This window comes from Oncorhynchus nerka, linkage group LG9a, assembly GCF_034236695.1.
Source record: "Oncorhynchus nerka isolate Pitt River linkage group LG9a, Oner_Uvic_2.0, whole genome shotgun sequence".
In the NCBI taxonomy this organism is placed as follows: domain Eukaryota; kingdom Metazoa; phylum Chordata; class Actinopteri; order Salmoniformes; family Salmonidae; genus Oncorhynchus; species Oncorhynchus nerka.
Window position 1 is genome coordinate 3,727,746 of NC_088404.1, and position 16,497 is coordinate 3,744,242.

At 46.6% G+C, this 16,497-nt stretch overlaps 2 protein-coding genes across 7 annotated transcripts in view; one reads left to right on the forward strand and one right to left on the reverse strand.

Moving 5' to 3' along the window:
- LOC115123985 (RAB3A interacting protein (rabin3)-like 1) overlaps positions 1–12,104 on the reverse strand; it is a 29,813-nt gene extending 17,709 nt beyond the window's left edge. For 2 of the 6 annotated variants that reach the window (XM_029653359.2, XM_029653358.2), the window contains exons 1-6: positions 11,913–12,102; positions 10,848–11,295; positions 6,570–6,834; positions 5,112–5,207; positions 4,813–4,890; positions 4,232–4,471 (exon numbers count right to left, since the gene is read on the reverse strand). In XM_029653359.2, the coding sequence (XP_029509219.2) occupies positions 4,232–4,471; positions 4,813–4,890; positions 5,112–5,207; positions 6,570–6,834; positions 10,848–11,077 (909 nt within the window). In that variant the 5' untranslated portion in view covers positions 11,078–11,295; positions 11,913–12,102. Of the gene's footprint in view, positions 1–4,231; positions 4,472–4,812; positions 4,891–5,111; positions 5,208–6,569; positions 6,835–9,193; positions 9,297–10,847; positions 11,296–11,912 lie in introns of those variants that run through there. The other 4 variants (XM_065022203.1, XM_029653356.2, XM_029653360.2 and 1 more) reach the window with 4 other exon arrangements.
- A 1,685-nt stretch (positions 12,105–13,789) lies between these two features.
- Positions 13,790–16,497, forward strand: part of LOC115123986 (bestrophin-1-like) — a 33,421-nt gene continuing 30,713 nt past the window's right edge. The window contains 1 exon segment of the mRNA XM_065022768.1: positions 13,790–14,552. Coding sequence (XP_064878840.1) covers positions 14,401–14,552 — 152 coding nt within the window. The 5' untranslated portion in view covers positions 13,790–14,400.

Here is a 16,497-nt window from a genome sequence, read left to right on the forward strand (position 1 = left end):
GAGAGGAGGATGGAAGATGGAGAGAGAGAGAGGAGGATGGAGGGAAGGAGAGAGAGAGAGGAGGATGGAGGGAAGGAGAGAGAGAGAGGAGGATGGAGGGAAGGAGAGAAGAGAGAGGAGGATGGAGGGAAGGAGAGAGAGAGGAGGATGGAGGGAAGGAGAGAGAGGGGAGGATGGAAGATGGAGAGAGAGAGAGGAGGATGGAGGGAAGGAGAGAGAGAGAGGAGGATGGAAGATGGAGAGAGAGAGAGGAGGATGGAGGGAAGGAGAGAGAGAGAACGAGAAGAGGTCCGGGAAAGACAATGAGCAAGTGAAAGAAAAATAAACAGAAAATAATCCCATTATATGGGGAGAGGAAGAGGATGAGGAGAGGAAGAGGATGATATGGGGAGAGGAAGAGGATGAGGAGAGGAAGAGGATGATGGGGAGAGGAAGAGGATGAGGAGAGGAAGAGGATGATATGGGGAGAGGAAGAGGATGAGGAGAGGAAGAGGATGATATGGGGAGAGGAAGAGGATGATATGGGGAGAGGAAGAGGATGGGAGAGGAAGAGGATGATATGAGGGAGAGGAAGAGAGGATGAGGATGATATGGGGAAGGAAGAGGATGATATGGGGAGAGGAAGAGGATGATATGGGGAGAGGAAGAAGAGGATGATATGGGGAGAGGAAGAGGATGATATGGGGAGAGGAAGAGGATGATATGAGGAAGAGGGATAGGAAGAGGATGATATGGGGAGAGGAAGAGGATGATATGGGGAGAGGAAGAGGATGATATGGGGAGAGGAAGAGGATGATATGGGGAGAGGAAGAGGATGATATGGGGAGAGGAAGAGGATGATATGGGGAGAGGAAGAGGATGATATGGGGAGAGGAAGAGGATGATATGCGGAGAGGGAGATGATAGGGAGAGGAGGATAAAAAGAGAAAGGTAAACCCACCAGAGGGAGGAGAGAAATGGAGAGAGTGATGAAAGGATGCAGGAAGGGAGGAGAGAAATGGAGAGAGTGATGAAAGGATGCAGGAAGGGAGGAGAGAAATGGAGAGAGTGATGAAAGGATGCAGGAAGGGAGGAGAGAAATGCAGAGAGTGATGAAAGGATGCAGGAAGGGAGGAGAGAAATGCAGAGAGTGATGAAAGGATGCAGGGAGGAGAGAAATGGAGAGAGTGATGAAAGGATGCAGGAAGGGAGGAGAGAAATGGAGAGAGTGATGAAAGGATGCAGGAAGGGAGGAGAGAAATACATTCACAAGTGTTATAGTGGGAAGCAGTAGAATAGTTAGTGCAGAAACAAGCATTGAATTGTTGTGCATTTCTGTAGATCGCTGTTAGTGGTCACAGTAGGTCGATTGATTGAAAAGCTTAGAAGACCCAAGATTAGATTGAGAATGAGTGCGCCATAATCTAAAGTACATAAGTACGCACATCACAACAGTGGCCGTGTCTGAAATCTGTCTTGCCCACTAATTAATAAAAACGACATACTGTACACTACCAATACAACATACACTAAATGACCAAAAGTATGTGGACACCTGCTCGTCCAACTTCTCGATCCAAAATCATGGGCGTTAATATGGAGTTGGTCCCCCCCTTCGCTGCTATAACAGCCTCCACTCTTCTGGGAAGGCTTTCCACTAGATGTTGGAACATTGCTGCAGGGGTACTTGCTTCCATTCAGCCACAAGAGCATTAGTGAGGTCGGGCACTGATTCTGTTCACTGATGTTGGGCGATTAGGCCTGGCTCGCAGTCGGCGTTCCAATTCATCCCAAAGGTGTTCGATGGGGTTGAGGTCAGGGCTCTGTGCAGGCCAGTCAAGTTCTTCCACACCGATCTCTACAAACCATTTCTCCACGGGCCTTGCTTTGTGCACGGGGGAAATTGTCATGCTGAAACAGGAAAGAGCCTTCCTCAAACTTACCACAAAGTTGGAAGCACAGAATCATCTAGAATGTCATTGAATGTTGTTGCGTTAACATTTCCCTTCACTGGAACTAAGGGGCCGGAACCATGAAAAACATCCCCAGACCATTAATCCTCCTCCACCAAACATTACAGTTGGCACTATGCATTGGGGCAGGTGGCGTTCTCCTGGCATCCGCCAAACCCAGATTTGTCCGTCAGACTGCTATGGTGGTGAAGCGTGATTCATCACTCCAGAGAACACGTTTCAACTGCTTTTGATTCCAACGGCAGCGAGCTTTACACCACTCCAGCCGACGCTTGGCATTGTGTATGGTGATCTTAGGCTCGTGTGCAGCTGCTCAGCCATGGAAACCCATTTCACGAAGCTCCCGACGAACGAACAGTTCTTGTGCCGACGTTGCTTCCAGAGGCAGTTTGGAACTCGGTAGTGAGTTTTCAGCTGCATTGTTTGCTGTTTGGGGTTTTAGGTTGAGTTTCAGTACAGCACTTTGTGACATTGGCTGATGTAAGAAGGGCTTTATAAATACATTTGATTGATTGATTGATTTTGCAACTGAGGACGGACGATTTTTTCACTCTTCAGCACTCGTCTGTCCTGTTCTGTGAACTTGTGTGTCCTACCACTTCGCGGCTGAGCTGTTGGTGCTGATAGACGTTTCCACTTCACAATAAAAGCACTTACAATTGACCGGGGCAGCTCTAGCAGGGTGGCGTCCTATGGACAGTGCCACAATGAAAGTCACTGAGCTCTTCAGTAAGGGCCATTCTACTGTCCGTGTTTGTCTATGGAGATCGCATGGCGGTGTGCTCAATTTTATACACCTGTCAGCAACAGGAGTGGCTGAAATAGCCAAATCCACTCATTTGAAAGTGTGTCCACATACTTTTGTATATATAGTGTACTACTTAGAGAGTACTGTTTAGTAAAAACGTATGCAGTAAGCAACAAATATCAACATCCTATTCATTCATACGGAGAGGACGTCATCTAATGCACAATCGCGCTTGTTCCCCTCCATTCGTTCATTTTCCTAGAGCGATTCTTCTATTCTGATTATAGGCTGCTGTCAAACACACGTGGGTGTTTTCCTCAATAGTGTGCAGAAAATTCTACTACATGAAAATCCAAAGTGAGTATCGGCCCGTCTAGACTTTTTCCAGAGTCAGTAGAAAGGCCTCTTTAGTGTCCTGTGTTTTCATAACTGTGACCTTAATTGCCTACGGTCTGTAAGCTGTTGGTGTCTTAACGACCGTTCCACAGGTGTTCATTAATTGTTTATGGTTCATTGACCAAGCATGAGAAACGGTGTTGAAACACTTTACATATTAAGTTATTTGGATTTTTACGATTTATCTTTGAAAGTTTCTTCTTCTTTTTTTTTTGCAGAGTTTACATTTAAATGTGTAACCGTGTCCACATTGTTTCCGGATTCCCCTTTTTCCCTGCGCTATATTCAAATGCCACTATGCATTCTACAAACTGTGGAATTGGAACTACTGTAGCTAACTAGCCAGCTAACCTTTGTAGCTAACTACTGTAGCTAACTAGCCAGCAAACTACTGTAGCTAACTAGCCAGCTAACTTGTAGCTAACTACTGTAGCTAACTAGCCAGCTAACCTTTGTAGCTAACTACTGTAGCTAACTAGCCAGCAAACTACTGTAGCTAACTAGCCAGCAAACTTGTAGCTAACTACTGTAGCTAACTAGCCAGCGAACCTTTGTAGCTAACTACTGTAGCTAACTAGCCAGCAAACTACTGTAGCTAACTAGCCAGCAAACTACTGTAGCTAACTAGCCAACTAACCTCTGTAGCTAACTACTGTAGCTAACTAGCCAGCTAACCTCTGTAGCTAGCCAGCAAGCAAAGCTAAAGGGATTGCAAACAGGTTACCATAACTCTAACCAAATCCACATTTATTTTCTAAATATTAGCTAGCTGGTTAGCATTTATGAGGCCAGCAAACATGTTCCTTACACGCTTGCAACGTATTTCCTCTTCACGTTATAATGGAAAAAAGGTGCCTCTCGCTTCCAAAGTGCTAATGATGTGGCCCACTGTACGTGCTTTCGGTAGCCTGAATGGCGTCCAGACTAAGGATTCATCCGCATTAATGCGACCAGATCTGTACACAATCAGACCACAATGCAACATTTGTGCTTCTAGACCATGCTTTTTAATGTGATCTTCGTGTTCTGATAGCAGAAGTCACATGTTTTTTCGCATTACCCAAAAATCTAACTATTTAGAACGCAATTCTGAGTATTTGGGACACGGCTGGTGTGTAGTCTGAAAGCAGCTGACCTCTTTGTCCTCTCTGACTGGCTGCAGGGAGTGCGAGTCTAAGTTCCCACCAGGGGCCAATGGCAAGGCCCAGCTGGCGCTCTTGTTGCGTGTGTGTCCTCCTCCATGGCGGGGGCTTGCCCCCTTGGACCTGGTGCCCGGGGAGAGGAGCTGAGGGTGGGCCTGGCGATTGGGGGAAGACGGGGTGGAGGTTAGGACCATGGTCTTCAGGGCTGACACCTCCGCCTGAAGGACATCAATCTGGGAAGAGACAAGAACACGGGGTGTGGTTATAGACAGTAGTTATAGATTGTACCCAAACCGACACACACGACAGCAGGGGAACACCACAGGGTCAGACGTAGCGCAGCGTCCCTGGAGCAGGTTAGGGGTAAAAGTGCCTTGTTCAAGGGCACAAAAGCAGTAGATATTGATACCAGCAACTCTTCGGCTGCCGGGCTCATTCACGCCAATTTTTTTAATCAACCCCAGATTCTTATAGGTTTTCCTGCATTAATCAGGTACAGGTAGGACTGTGTGGCTCTATTGGTTAGAGCTCGGCATGGTTGTGGGTTCAATTCCCGGAGGGATCACAGACTAACCTTGCCCTGAGCCTCCTTCAGCTGCTTCTCTGCTGCGGCTTGTTTCACGTTGGCTTCCCGCACCATCTTGTGAGCTTCCTGGAGGACAGGAAGACAACCGTGTGTTACAACAACCATGCAGAGGCCACACTTTCTCAATGTCAAGATGTGATACCATCACAAGAGCAGGACAGCAGGACCCAGGACAGATCGGTGTGTTGCAGGCTGTAGGACTCATTCCTGCCTCCGTCAGACTAGCCTCGATTCCAGGCTCCAGGGAGTACTAACCTAGACTAGATCTAATCTAGACCAAGACTAACCTCAAATAGACTGGCAGTGAGCTCTTCCAGCTCCTGCTCCAGCTGATCTCTGACCTGCGACAGACGCTCACACTCTTTATCCTTCAGCTTCAGCTCCTGGGAGAGGTGGAGGAGAGGGGCGAGGTGGAGGAGAGGAGAAGAGAAGAGGGGCGAGGTGGAGGAGAGGAGAAGAGAAGAGGGGCGAGGTGGAGGAGAGGGGCGAGGTGGAGGAGAGGAGAAGAGAAGAGGGGCGAGGTGGAGGAGAGGGGCGAGGTGGAGGAGAGGAGAGGGGCGAGGTGGAGGAGAGGGGCGAGGTGGAGGAGAGGAGAGGGGCGAGGTGGAGGAGAGGAGAGGGGCGAGGTGGAGGAGAGGAGAGGGGCGAGTTGGAGGAGAGGAGAGGGGCGAGTTGGAGGAGAGGGGCGAGGTGGAGGAGAGGGGCGAGGTGGAGGAGAGGGGCGAGTTGGAGGAGAGGGGCGAGGTGGAGGAGAGGAGAGGAGCGAGGTGGAGGAGAGGAGAGGGGCGAGGTGGGGGAGAGGGGCGAGGTGGAGGAGAGGGGCGAGGTGGAGGAGAGGAGAGGAGCGAGATGGAGGAGAGGAGAGGAGCGAGGTGGAGGAGAGGAGAGGAGCGAGGTGGAGGAGAGGAGAGGAGCGAGGTGGAGGGGAACTAGGTCAGTATGCAGTAGCATAGCGTAGGGCTAAACCTATTGGGATGACTGCATGGTCACACCCTTTTCCAGGTCACACATTGTTATGGAGTCAAGCAACTGTCATACAGTAGAGATGGGTGTGTGTGTGTGAGATCAGGGTGTGTGTGTGTGTGAGATCAGGGTGTGTGTGTGTGTGTGTGTGAGATCAGGGTGTGTGTGTGTGTGTGTGTGTGTGTGTGTGTGTGTGTGTGTGTGTGTGTGTGAGAGATCAGGGTGTGTGTGTGTGTGTGTGTGTGAGAGATCAGGTGTGTGTGTGTGTGTGTGTGAGATGTGTGTGTGTGTGTGTGAGATCAGGTGTGTGTGTGTGTGTGTGTGTGTGTGTGTGTGTGTGTGTGTGTGTGTGTGTGTGTGTGAGATGTGTGTGTGTGAGATCAGGTGTGTGTGTGTGTGTGTGTGTGTGTGTGTGAGATCAGGGTGTGTGTGTGTGTGTGAGATCAGGGGTGTGTGTGTGTGTGTGTGTGTGTGATCAGGGTGTGTGTGTGTGTGTGTGTGTGAGATCAGGTGTGTGTGTGTGTGTGTGTGTGTGTGTGAGATCAGGGTGTGTGTGTGTGTGTGTGTGTGTGTGTGTGAGATCAGGGTGTGTGTGTGTGTGTGTGTGTGTGTGTGTGTGAGATCAGGGTGGGTGTGTGTGTGTGTGTGTGTGAGATCAGGGTGTGTGTGTGAGATCAGGGTGTGTGTGTGTGTGTCTGTGTGTGTGTGTGATCAGGGTGTGTGTGTGTGTGTGTGATCAGGGTGTGTGTGTGTGTGTGTCAGCCTGTAATACCGGTCCCTACCTTCTGTGCAGCATCCAGTTGTTCCCGTAGGATCTCTGATCCCTTCTCTCTGATCTCCAGGGAAGAGCTCCGGAGGCGGGACACGTTGTCCTCATGCTCCCCGCCCAGGGCAACCTCCAGCTGGGTAGCACCCTCCAGCCTGCTGCCCTCCCTGCCCCGGCTCCGGGCCTGGGTAACAGCTCCCTCCTGGGGCCTGGTGAAACCTGTGTCAGCCGGCCCACCGCCGTCCACCCGGGGGCTCGGACCGGGCTCCAGGTCTACCAACCTTTACAAAACATAAAAATACCTGATATTTAAATAACATAGTTAAATTTGTTTATAGTTAGGCCTACTATATAGTTAGAAACCTAGACTGTAGAGCAGACTATACAGCAGCCGAGCGAGGGAAACAGCACCTCTCTGTCTCAGTATGTGTAGACCATGTATCTGATGCTGTCTCAGTATGTATAGACCCTGTATCTGATACTGCCTGGACAGTGAAACAGCACCTCTCTGTCTCAGTATGTGTAGGCCATGTATCTGATACTGCCTGGACAGTGAAACAGCACCTCTCTGTCTCAGTATGTGTAGGCCATGTATCTGATGCTGTCTGGACAGTGAAACAGCACCTCTCTGTCTCACAGCTATCTGTCTGGACAGTCTGTCTCAGTATGTGTAGACCATGTATCTGATGCTGTCTGGACAGTGAAACAGCACCTCTCTGTCTCAGTATGTGTAGACCATGTATCTGATGCTGTCTGGACAGTGAAACAGCACCTCTCTGTCTCAGTATGTGTAGACCATGTATCGGTCTGGACAGTGAAACAGCACCTCTCTGTCTCAGTATGTGGAGACCATGTATCTGTCTGGACAGTGAAACAGCATCCTCTCCGTCTCAGTATGTGTAGACCATGTATCTGATGCCGTCTGGCCAAATAGAGTATAGAATGTCAAACTCTTATTGGCCACACAGGTTTGTATAGTAAAACAGCAGGTGTTTCACTCGCTCAAATGCTTTCTCCGGTGAGATTGTTTCAGCCACTTGCAAACTGAAGGAAAGTTGGTGGGTGCACAAACCGACTCGAAGAGGTTAACTTTCTCTCTGCCTTCAAGAGGGGGCCAACCGAATATTGAGTAGGGCCCCCAAAAGGCCCTGAATCAGTTGCCCAACCATGGCAGGATCTCCAGTTACCCACATCAGGAAAGGGAGATACCTCGTCAGTTGTCCAACTGTATGCCTTCAACTGAAATGTGTCTTCTGCATTTAACCCAACCCCTCTGAATCAGAGAGGTGAAGGGAGCTGCCTTAATCGACATCCACGTCTTCGGCGCCCGGGGAACAGTGGGTTACCTGCCTTGCTCAGGGCCCGGGGAACAGTGGGTTAACTGCAACCTTTCGGTTACTGTCCCAAAACTCTAACCACCAGGCTACCACCAGGCTACTATGGGCCACCAGGCTACCACCAGGCTACCATGGGCCACCAGGCTACCACCAGGCTACCATGGGCCACCAGGCTACCACCAGGCTACCATGGGCCACCAGGCTACCACCACCATGGGCCACCAGGCCACCAGGCCCCCAGGCTACCACCAGGCTACCACCAGGCTACCACCAGGCTACCATGGGCCACCAGGCTACCACCAGGCTACCACCAGGCTGGGCCACCAGGCTACCACCAGGCTACCACCAGGCTACTATGGGCCACCAGGCTACCACCAGGCTACTATGGGCCACCAGGCTACCATGGGCCACCAGGCTACCATGGGCCACCAGGCTACCACCAGGCTACTATGGGCCACCAGGCTACCACCAGGCTACTATGGGCTACCACCAGGCTACCATGGGCCACCAGGCTACCACCAGGCTACTATGGGCCCCCAGGCTACTATGGGCCCCCAGGCTACTATGGGCCACCAGGCTACTATGGGCCACCAGGCTACCATGGGCCACCAGGCCACCAGGCCACCAGGCTACCACCATGCTACCACCAGGCTACCATGGGCCACCAGGCTACCACCCACCAGGCTACACCAGGCTACCATGGGCCACCAGGCTACCACCAGGCCACCAGGCTACTATGGGGCAGGCCACCAGGCTGGGCCACCAGGCTACCACCAGGCTACCACCAGGCTACTATGGGCCACCAGGCTACTATGGGCCCCCAGGCTACTATGGGCCACCAGGCTACCATGGGCCACCAGGCTACCATGGGCCACCAGGCTACCACCAGGCTACCACCAGGCTACCATGGGCCACCAGGCTACCACCAGGCTACTATGGGCCACCAGGCTACCAGGCTACCACCAGGCTACTATGGGCCTCCCTACCTGCTCTCCTCCCCCATCTGATGATTACCATTACCTCCTGTGTTTGCAGTAAAAAAATAAAATAAAAAACATTTACATTGATCTATGTCTCAAGGGCCCTTTACGGGCTTGGGCCCCAGGGCTTCAGCCCCTTGCATTTATCTGGCCCTGTCAAAAACAATAACATTACAAACATCAATATGTCATTAAGAATCATCACAGCATGTGAGGCTGAACTAGCCTACACAACTTTTTTTCACAACTTTCGCTAATGCCATGATGGCAGTCTGACAGCGCAACATTTCATCGGATTTCCCTTCCCAGCTCCCCGCACTTACCCTCTCACCACCCGGCTGGATGATTCACCACGTACCGCCGCAGTGACCGCGACGGCATCTACTCCCTGTTCCCAAGAATTCCATAAATTCTTAGTGTCCAATGTTTACTTGCTGTCGATATCATTCAAATGACGAAATGCAATAGTTTCAAAACAATGCTAAAATGTTAGTCTACTATTAAATACTGTTCACGACAACGCTATGAACTACAATTAATGTTTCATCGAGTTATCAAACGATATAAAGTTAAGCGAATGTTATTTTTTTTGTTACTGACGTTTTGACTCGCTTTCAACGATGTTTGCGAAGCGCTATAATCTATGTTCATTCCAATAGAGAAAATAACGAATTGTGTCGTCGTCCATAGGTCACATGATGACACATCATGACACCCCCCCCATCTAGTTTAAGGAAACAGAACAAATAGCTACCTACTTCACACTACAGCCACGAGGTGTTGCAATTCAACTCAACGAAAAGCATACAGTATCTAGTGTCAATACAATACAGTTTATATAGACTACACATGTCTAGTGTAGAATCAATATTATAGAGTAGAATCATAGAATAGATCAGAATCATATAATAGAATCATAGAATAGATCAGAATCATAGAATAGAGTAGAATCATAGAATAGATCAGAATCATAGAATAGAGTAGAATCATTGAATAGATCAGAATCATAGAATAGAGTAGAATCATTGAATAGATCAGAATCATTGAATTAGAGTAGAATCATAGAATAGATCAGAATCATAGAATAGAGTAGAATCATAGAATAGAGTAGAATCATTGAATTAGAGTAGAATCATAGAATAGATCAGAATCATTGAATTAGTGTAGAATCATAGAATAGAGTAGAATCATTGAATTAGAGTAGAATCATAGAATAGATCAGAATCATTGAATTAGAGTAGAATCATAGAATAGAGTAGAATCATTGAATTAGAGTAGAATCATAGAATAGATCAGAATCATAGAATAGAGTAGAATCATTGAATTAGAGTAGAATCATAGAATAGAGTAGAATCATTGAATTAGAGTAGAATCATAGAATAGAGTAGAATCATTGAATTAGAGTAGAATCATAGAATAGAGTAGAATCATAGAATAGATCAGAATCATTGAATAGAGTAGAATCATTGAATAGATCAGAATCATAGAATAGAGTAGAATAGAGTAGAATCAGAGTAGAATCAATATTAAAAGAGTAGAATCATAGACTAGAATCATAGAATAGAGTAGAATCATAGAGTAGAATATATAGTTGATATAGAATAGTGGATACAAATCATAATCTATATTCTCTCTACTGTCCATTGATGACCGATACTGCAAATGGACTGTGCAGTTTATTGGTGGGAGACACATCCTGCTATTGGCCTAGATATTTCTGGTTTGGTTGTTGTTGTTTAACTAAAGGGGCACAGGGCCTCTGGTGGAAGAAAGCCTGCATTAGTGGACTGACTATCACATGCTATGAAAAAGGACCAAAACACCTTATCACACATTATCAGACAGTATATCTGTGAATTAAATGTCGTACAAATTAAGATTTGATATGACCAACCCTAAAAAATATCTTCAGGCTTGGAACCAACTTCCACCTGTCAGTATCAAATCAAAAGGATTTATCGGTCCAAAAGGATTTACCTTCCAACCTCACACCTCTCCTCTTTAGTCTCCTCTCCGTAGGAGGGATATTTATCTCTCCCTCTTCGCTGTGTATGCTCCAGAACACTGGGTTTTCCATAGAACGTAGCGTTGGAGTACACCTGGACACCAGACCCAGCTGAGACTAGTATTTCATACCCAGAGTTGCAGGCGGAGGCAGGCGGAGAGGAGGACAGCTGGACACTGTGGAGACCCTCAAAAGCATCCATGTTCCAGGCAGAGCCACTAATCCAACTGCAGTTTACCGTAACTTCAGTTACTGTGAAGGTTCTGGCTTTCGTGAGATCATATTTAAGGCCCTTAATAAGGGATGAGTTCTTCCACCTTCTTCAATCTTGTTTTTCTTTCCTTGTGTGTATGGTGTTGTAGGAAGAACCTTCACTTCAGCAGACATAAACACTCTCCAACTTGTTTACCTGAAGTCTACCTGGGGAAAAATGCATATTCTTTACTAGAATAGAATATGATAATGTATATTAGAATTGTAAAAATACTTAGGTGGACTTTCAACCTGCCGTATTATGAGGCACTACTTTTAAAATGAACCGAGCCGTCTGCTCCACTCCCGCTGGAGAGCTTTAGCAGGTACCCCTCTCCTGGCCAGCACTAGCCAACTAAACTCATCTCCACGATTTGCTACTCGTGTGGGCCGACTGGAGCTCCGATGTGTCGCATAAAATGACGTTTTTATTAACCAAACTACCGATTTTCAGCATCCAAAAAGAATGGCACGCAACTGCACAGAACAATGTCGCGTGTTATTATGGGCTATTGTTCGGGTGCTGAAATCGTGTTATGACGTCAGAGCTGCAGTCCGCCCATGGACTTCGGTTAATCGGTTCGTCCAGCAGAAAAATGAAAGTGTTATTTTTTTCCCCTCATACAGATACACATGAACGGGTTCGACAAAAACCATATCCTACTTGTTTTTACGTTTTGTACGCCTATTTGTTTAGATGTATTAATTGAGGACAAGTTTACACATTGATTGGCTGTACAGACGCTTTTGCAAAACGTTGCTGGCATATGGGTGTAGCAACTCACCACGTGTGGATCAAACTTGATAGCTGATAGATCCATTTATGGTCTAATATTGAACACAATCATCTTAGTGACCCATATGTCATTGACCGAAAGTTGCAGAAAGCAGAAACAAAACAGCACAGTCCGAAGTTCAGCCTCTAGTTCGTGTTGTTGTTCTCTTGATCCACCGCAAACGGGTTAATTACTAACACCTTCGCTCCTGGCGGCCTGCGATGCACATTACTACCGCCAGGTGGCCACCGACAGGTTTGACCCATAGAGAATGATAAAGGACTCTAGCGGTCAAAAAGTCATTTTAGCAATGGGCGGCGCCATTTAGGGCTTCCACCGTACTTCTGCCATTTAAAGTAATCAAAGTAGTCAGCTGGAATGGTCATTCCTATGGGTTGTAGCCTCAATGGCGCGGCCCATGCTGTCACAGGCACTATAATGGCACAGATATAAAAGACGAGTCCTCTATCTATCTCTATGGTTTGACCGCTATTTGAGTTTTCTGTGCTTATTAAGATTGTTTCCTATTGAAGAATTCCCGAGGAACCTGCTGAGGGGAAAGCGGCTCTTAATAATGTCTGGAACAGAGCGAATGGAATGGCATCAAACCAATGTGTTAGATGTATTTGATACTGTTCAATTTATTCCGTTCCAACCATTAGCACGAGTATGTCCTCCCCATGCCACCAACCTCCTGTGGTATGTGATATTATTGAGGTAATAACATTTGGGCTGTGGGTTTTTGGTTGGCGAGGGTATGGTGCAGACCGGCTCCCACTCGCATTTTGGCAGTAAAAATTGTGTTGTAACTTTGAACTTTTATTTTTTTTTCAACGTGTGTTGTACACAGATTTGTTGAGATTAGCTCAGTACCAGGCCTTACAATGCAGCTTTGTTGCAGAAACAGCTTAACACGTCAAGTGACCGGAGGTCTACAAGTCCTTCCCTCTCCTTCCCTCTCCTTCCCTCTCCCACATCCGTCCGTCTCTCCAACATTCAGACTGGCAACGCACTTTCCCTTATCGCACAGTGAGTATATATCATATACAATCTATCTGATCAATCCATCTAGTTATCTGATGGACACAATGGGGATATAGATAAAGGACGTTACTGATATCGCTGTAATGTATGTGATGTCCAGTGACTATATATCATATACAATCTATCTGATCAATCCATCTAGTTATCTGAGTGAGTATATTGTAAATATGATAAATACAATCAATCTGATTCACTCTGTAGTTAACGTAAAGATCGAATAGAGTGAAGATTTAAATCAAGTAATATAAATATTCTGAATATGTTTCTCGACTGAGTTGGACAGATTTTTTTTAAAATTTTTTTTTTTTAGGCTCAATTGATTAATTGTGGATATCTCTGTATCACAGTAGTTTGGTAAGGAGAACACCCTCGTTCTAATGAACTGGAGCAGAATCAGACATCAAACACGTGGTTTCCATGGTTTCCAGGTGGGTCATGCCATTCCATTTGCTCCGTTCCGGTTGTTATTAAGAGCCTTTCCAAGTTTATAGATGACTCTACTCTCTCTCTCTCTCTGTCTCTCTCTGTCTCTCTCTCTCTCTCTCTCTGTCTCTCTCTCTCTCTCTCTCTCTCTCTCTCTCTCTCTCTCTCTCTCTCTCTCTCTCTCTCTCTCTCTCTCTCTCTCTCTCTCTCTCTTTCCATCTTCTGCTGAACTTTACCCCCACTAGCACCATGTCTTCAGATAGTGGATCCATGAGCTAATATTTATAAGAATTGTCTCTCTGGATAGTTTGTTATCAAGTAGATATGTGATCGATATGTGTCACTATCAGTGTTTTGGAAAGTTGACTTGTAAAGCAAACAGAGAAAGTGACAGTAGTTGACCATTTTGATACACCAAGGGCAGCTTTCTCTGTTCCAGCCAGCCAACCAGCCAGCCAGCCAACCAGCCAGTAGTTGACCATTTTGATACACCAAGGGCAGCTTTCTCTGTTCCAGCCAACCAGCCAGCCAACCAGACAGTAGTTGACCATTTTGATACACCAAGGGCAGATTTCTCTGTGCCAACCATTCAGCTAGTCATCCATCCAGCTCTCCATCCATCCATCCAGCTCTCCATCCATCTAGCCAGCCACCCAGCCAGCCACCTATCCATCCATCCATCCATCCACCTATCCATCCATCCATCCATCCAGCTCTCCATCCATCCATCTAGCCAGCCACCCAGCCAGCCACCTATCCATCCATCCATCCATCCACCTCTCCATCCACCTCTCCAGCCAGCCACCCAGCCAGCCACCTATCCATCCATCCACCTCTCCATCCAGCTCTCCATCCACCTCTTCATCCAGCTCTCCATCCAGCTCTCCATCCATCCATCTAGCCAGCCACCCAGCCAGCCACCTATCCATCCATCCATCCACCTCTCCATCCAGCTCTCCATCCAGCTCTCCATCCAGCCAGCCAGCCAGCCAGTCAGCCAGCCAGCCAGCCTGGCCAGGGAAGGGTAGTGATGACGGTGACGTACTCGCGGAGGGTTGCTGACGCGGGGCTAGGGACCTTCTCTCATCTGCTCCTCCGATGGAAGGGGAGCATCTACAAGCTGCTGTGGAGAGAACTGATCATCTTCACCACACTGTACTACTCCTTCAGCATCATATACAGGTAACCTCACAACTTCACAAGTAACCCTGTAATTTACACAGGTAACCTCATTATATACAGGTAACCTCACAGCTTCACAGGTAACCCTGTAATTTACACAGGTAACCTCATTATATACAGGTAACCTCACAACTTCACAGGTAACCCTGTAATTTACACAGGTAACCTCATTATATACAGGTAACCTCACAACTTCACAGGTAACCCTGTAATTTACACAGGTAACCTCATCATATACAGGTAACCTCACAACTTCACAGGTAACCCTGTAATTTACACAGGTAACCTCATTATATACAGGTAACCCTGTAATTTACACAGGTAACCTCACAACTTCACAGGTAACCGTGTAATTTACACAGGTAACCTCATTATATACAGGTAACCTCACAACTTCACAGGTAACCCTGTAATTTACACAGGTAACCTCATTATATACAGGTAACCCTGTAATTTACACAGGTAACCTCACAACTTCACAGGTAACCGTGTAATTTACACAGGTAACCTCATTATATACAGGTAACCCTGTAATTTACACAGGTAACCTCACAACTTCACAGGTAACCCTGTAATTTACACAGGTAACCTCATCATATACAGGTAACCTCACAACTTCACAGGTAACCCTGTAATTTATACAGGTAACCTCATCATATACAGGTAACCCTGTAATTTACACAGGTAAACTCATTATATACAGGTAACCTCACAACTTCACAGGTAACCCTGTAATTTACACAGGTAACCTCATTATATACAGGTAACCTCACAACTTCACAGGTAACCCTGTAATTTACACAGGTAACCTCATTATATACAGGTAACCTCATCATATACAGGTAACCTCACAACTTCACAGGTAACCCTGTAATTTACACAGGTAACCTCATTATATACAGGTAACCCTGTAATTTACACAGGTAACCTCATGATATACAGGTAACCTCACAACTTCACAGGTAACCCTGTAATTTACACAGGTAACCTCATCATATACAGGTAACCTCACAGCTTCACAGGTAACCCTGTAATTTACACAGGTAACCTCATTATATACAGGTAACCTCACAGCTTCACAGGTAACCCTGTAATTTACACAGGTAACCTCATCATATACAGGTAACCCCGTAATTTACAGGTAACCCCGTCATATACAGGTAACCTCGTCATATACAGGTAACCCCGTCATATACAGGTAACCTCGTCATATACAGGTAACCTCGTCATATACAGGTAACCTCGTCATATACAGGTAACCCCGTCATATACAGGTAACCCCGTCATATACAGGTAACCTCGTCATATACAGGTAACCCCGTAATTTACAGGTAACCTCGTCATATACAGGTAACCTCGTCATATACAGGTAATCTCATCATATACAGGTAACCTCATCATATACAGGTAACCCCGTCATATACAGGTAACCTCATCATATACAGGTAACCTCATCATATACAGGTAACCCCGTCATATACAGGTAACCTCATCATATACAGGTAACCTCGTCATATACAGGTAACCCTGTAATTTACACAGGTAACCTCATCATATACAGGTAACCTCGTCATATACAGGTAACCCTGTAATTTACACAGGTAACCTCATCATATACAGGTAACCTCCCAACTTCACAGGTAACCCCGTCATATACAGGTAACCTCATCATATACAGGTAACCTCATCATATACAGGTAACCTCATCATATACAGGTAACCTCACAACTTCACAGGTAACCCCGTCATATACAGGTAACCTCATCATATACAGGTAACCCTGTAATTTACACAGGTAACCCCGTCATATACAGGTAACCTCATCATATACAGGTAACCCTGTAATTTACACAGGTAACCTCATCATATACAGGTAACCTCACAACTTCACAGGTAACCCCGTCATATACAGGTAACCTCATCATATACAGGTAACCTCATCATA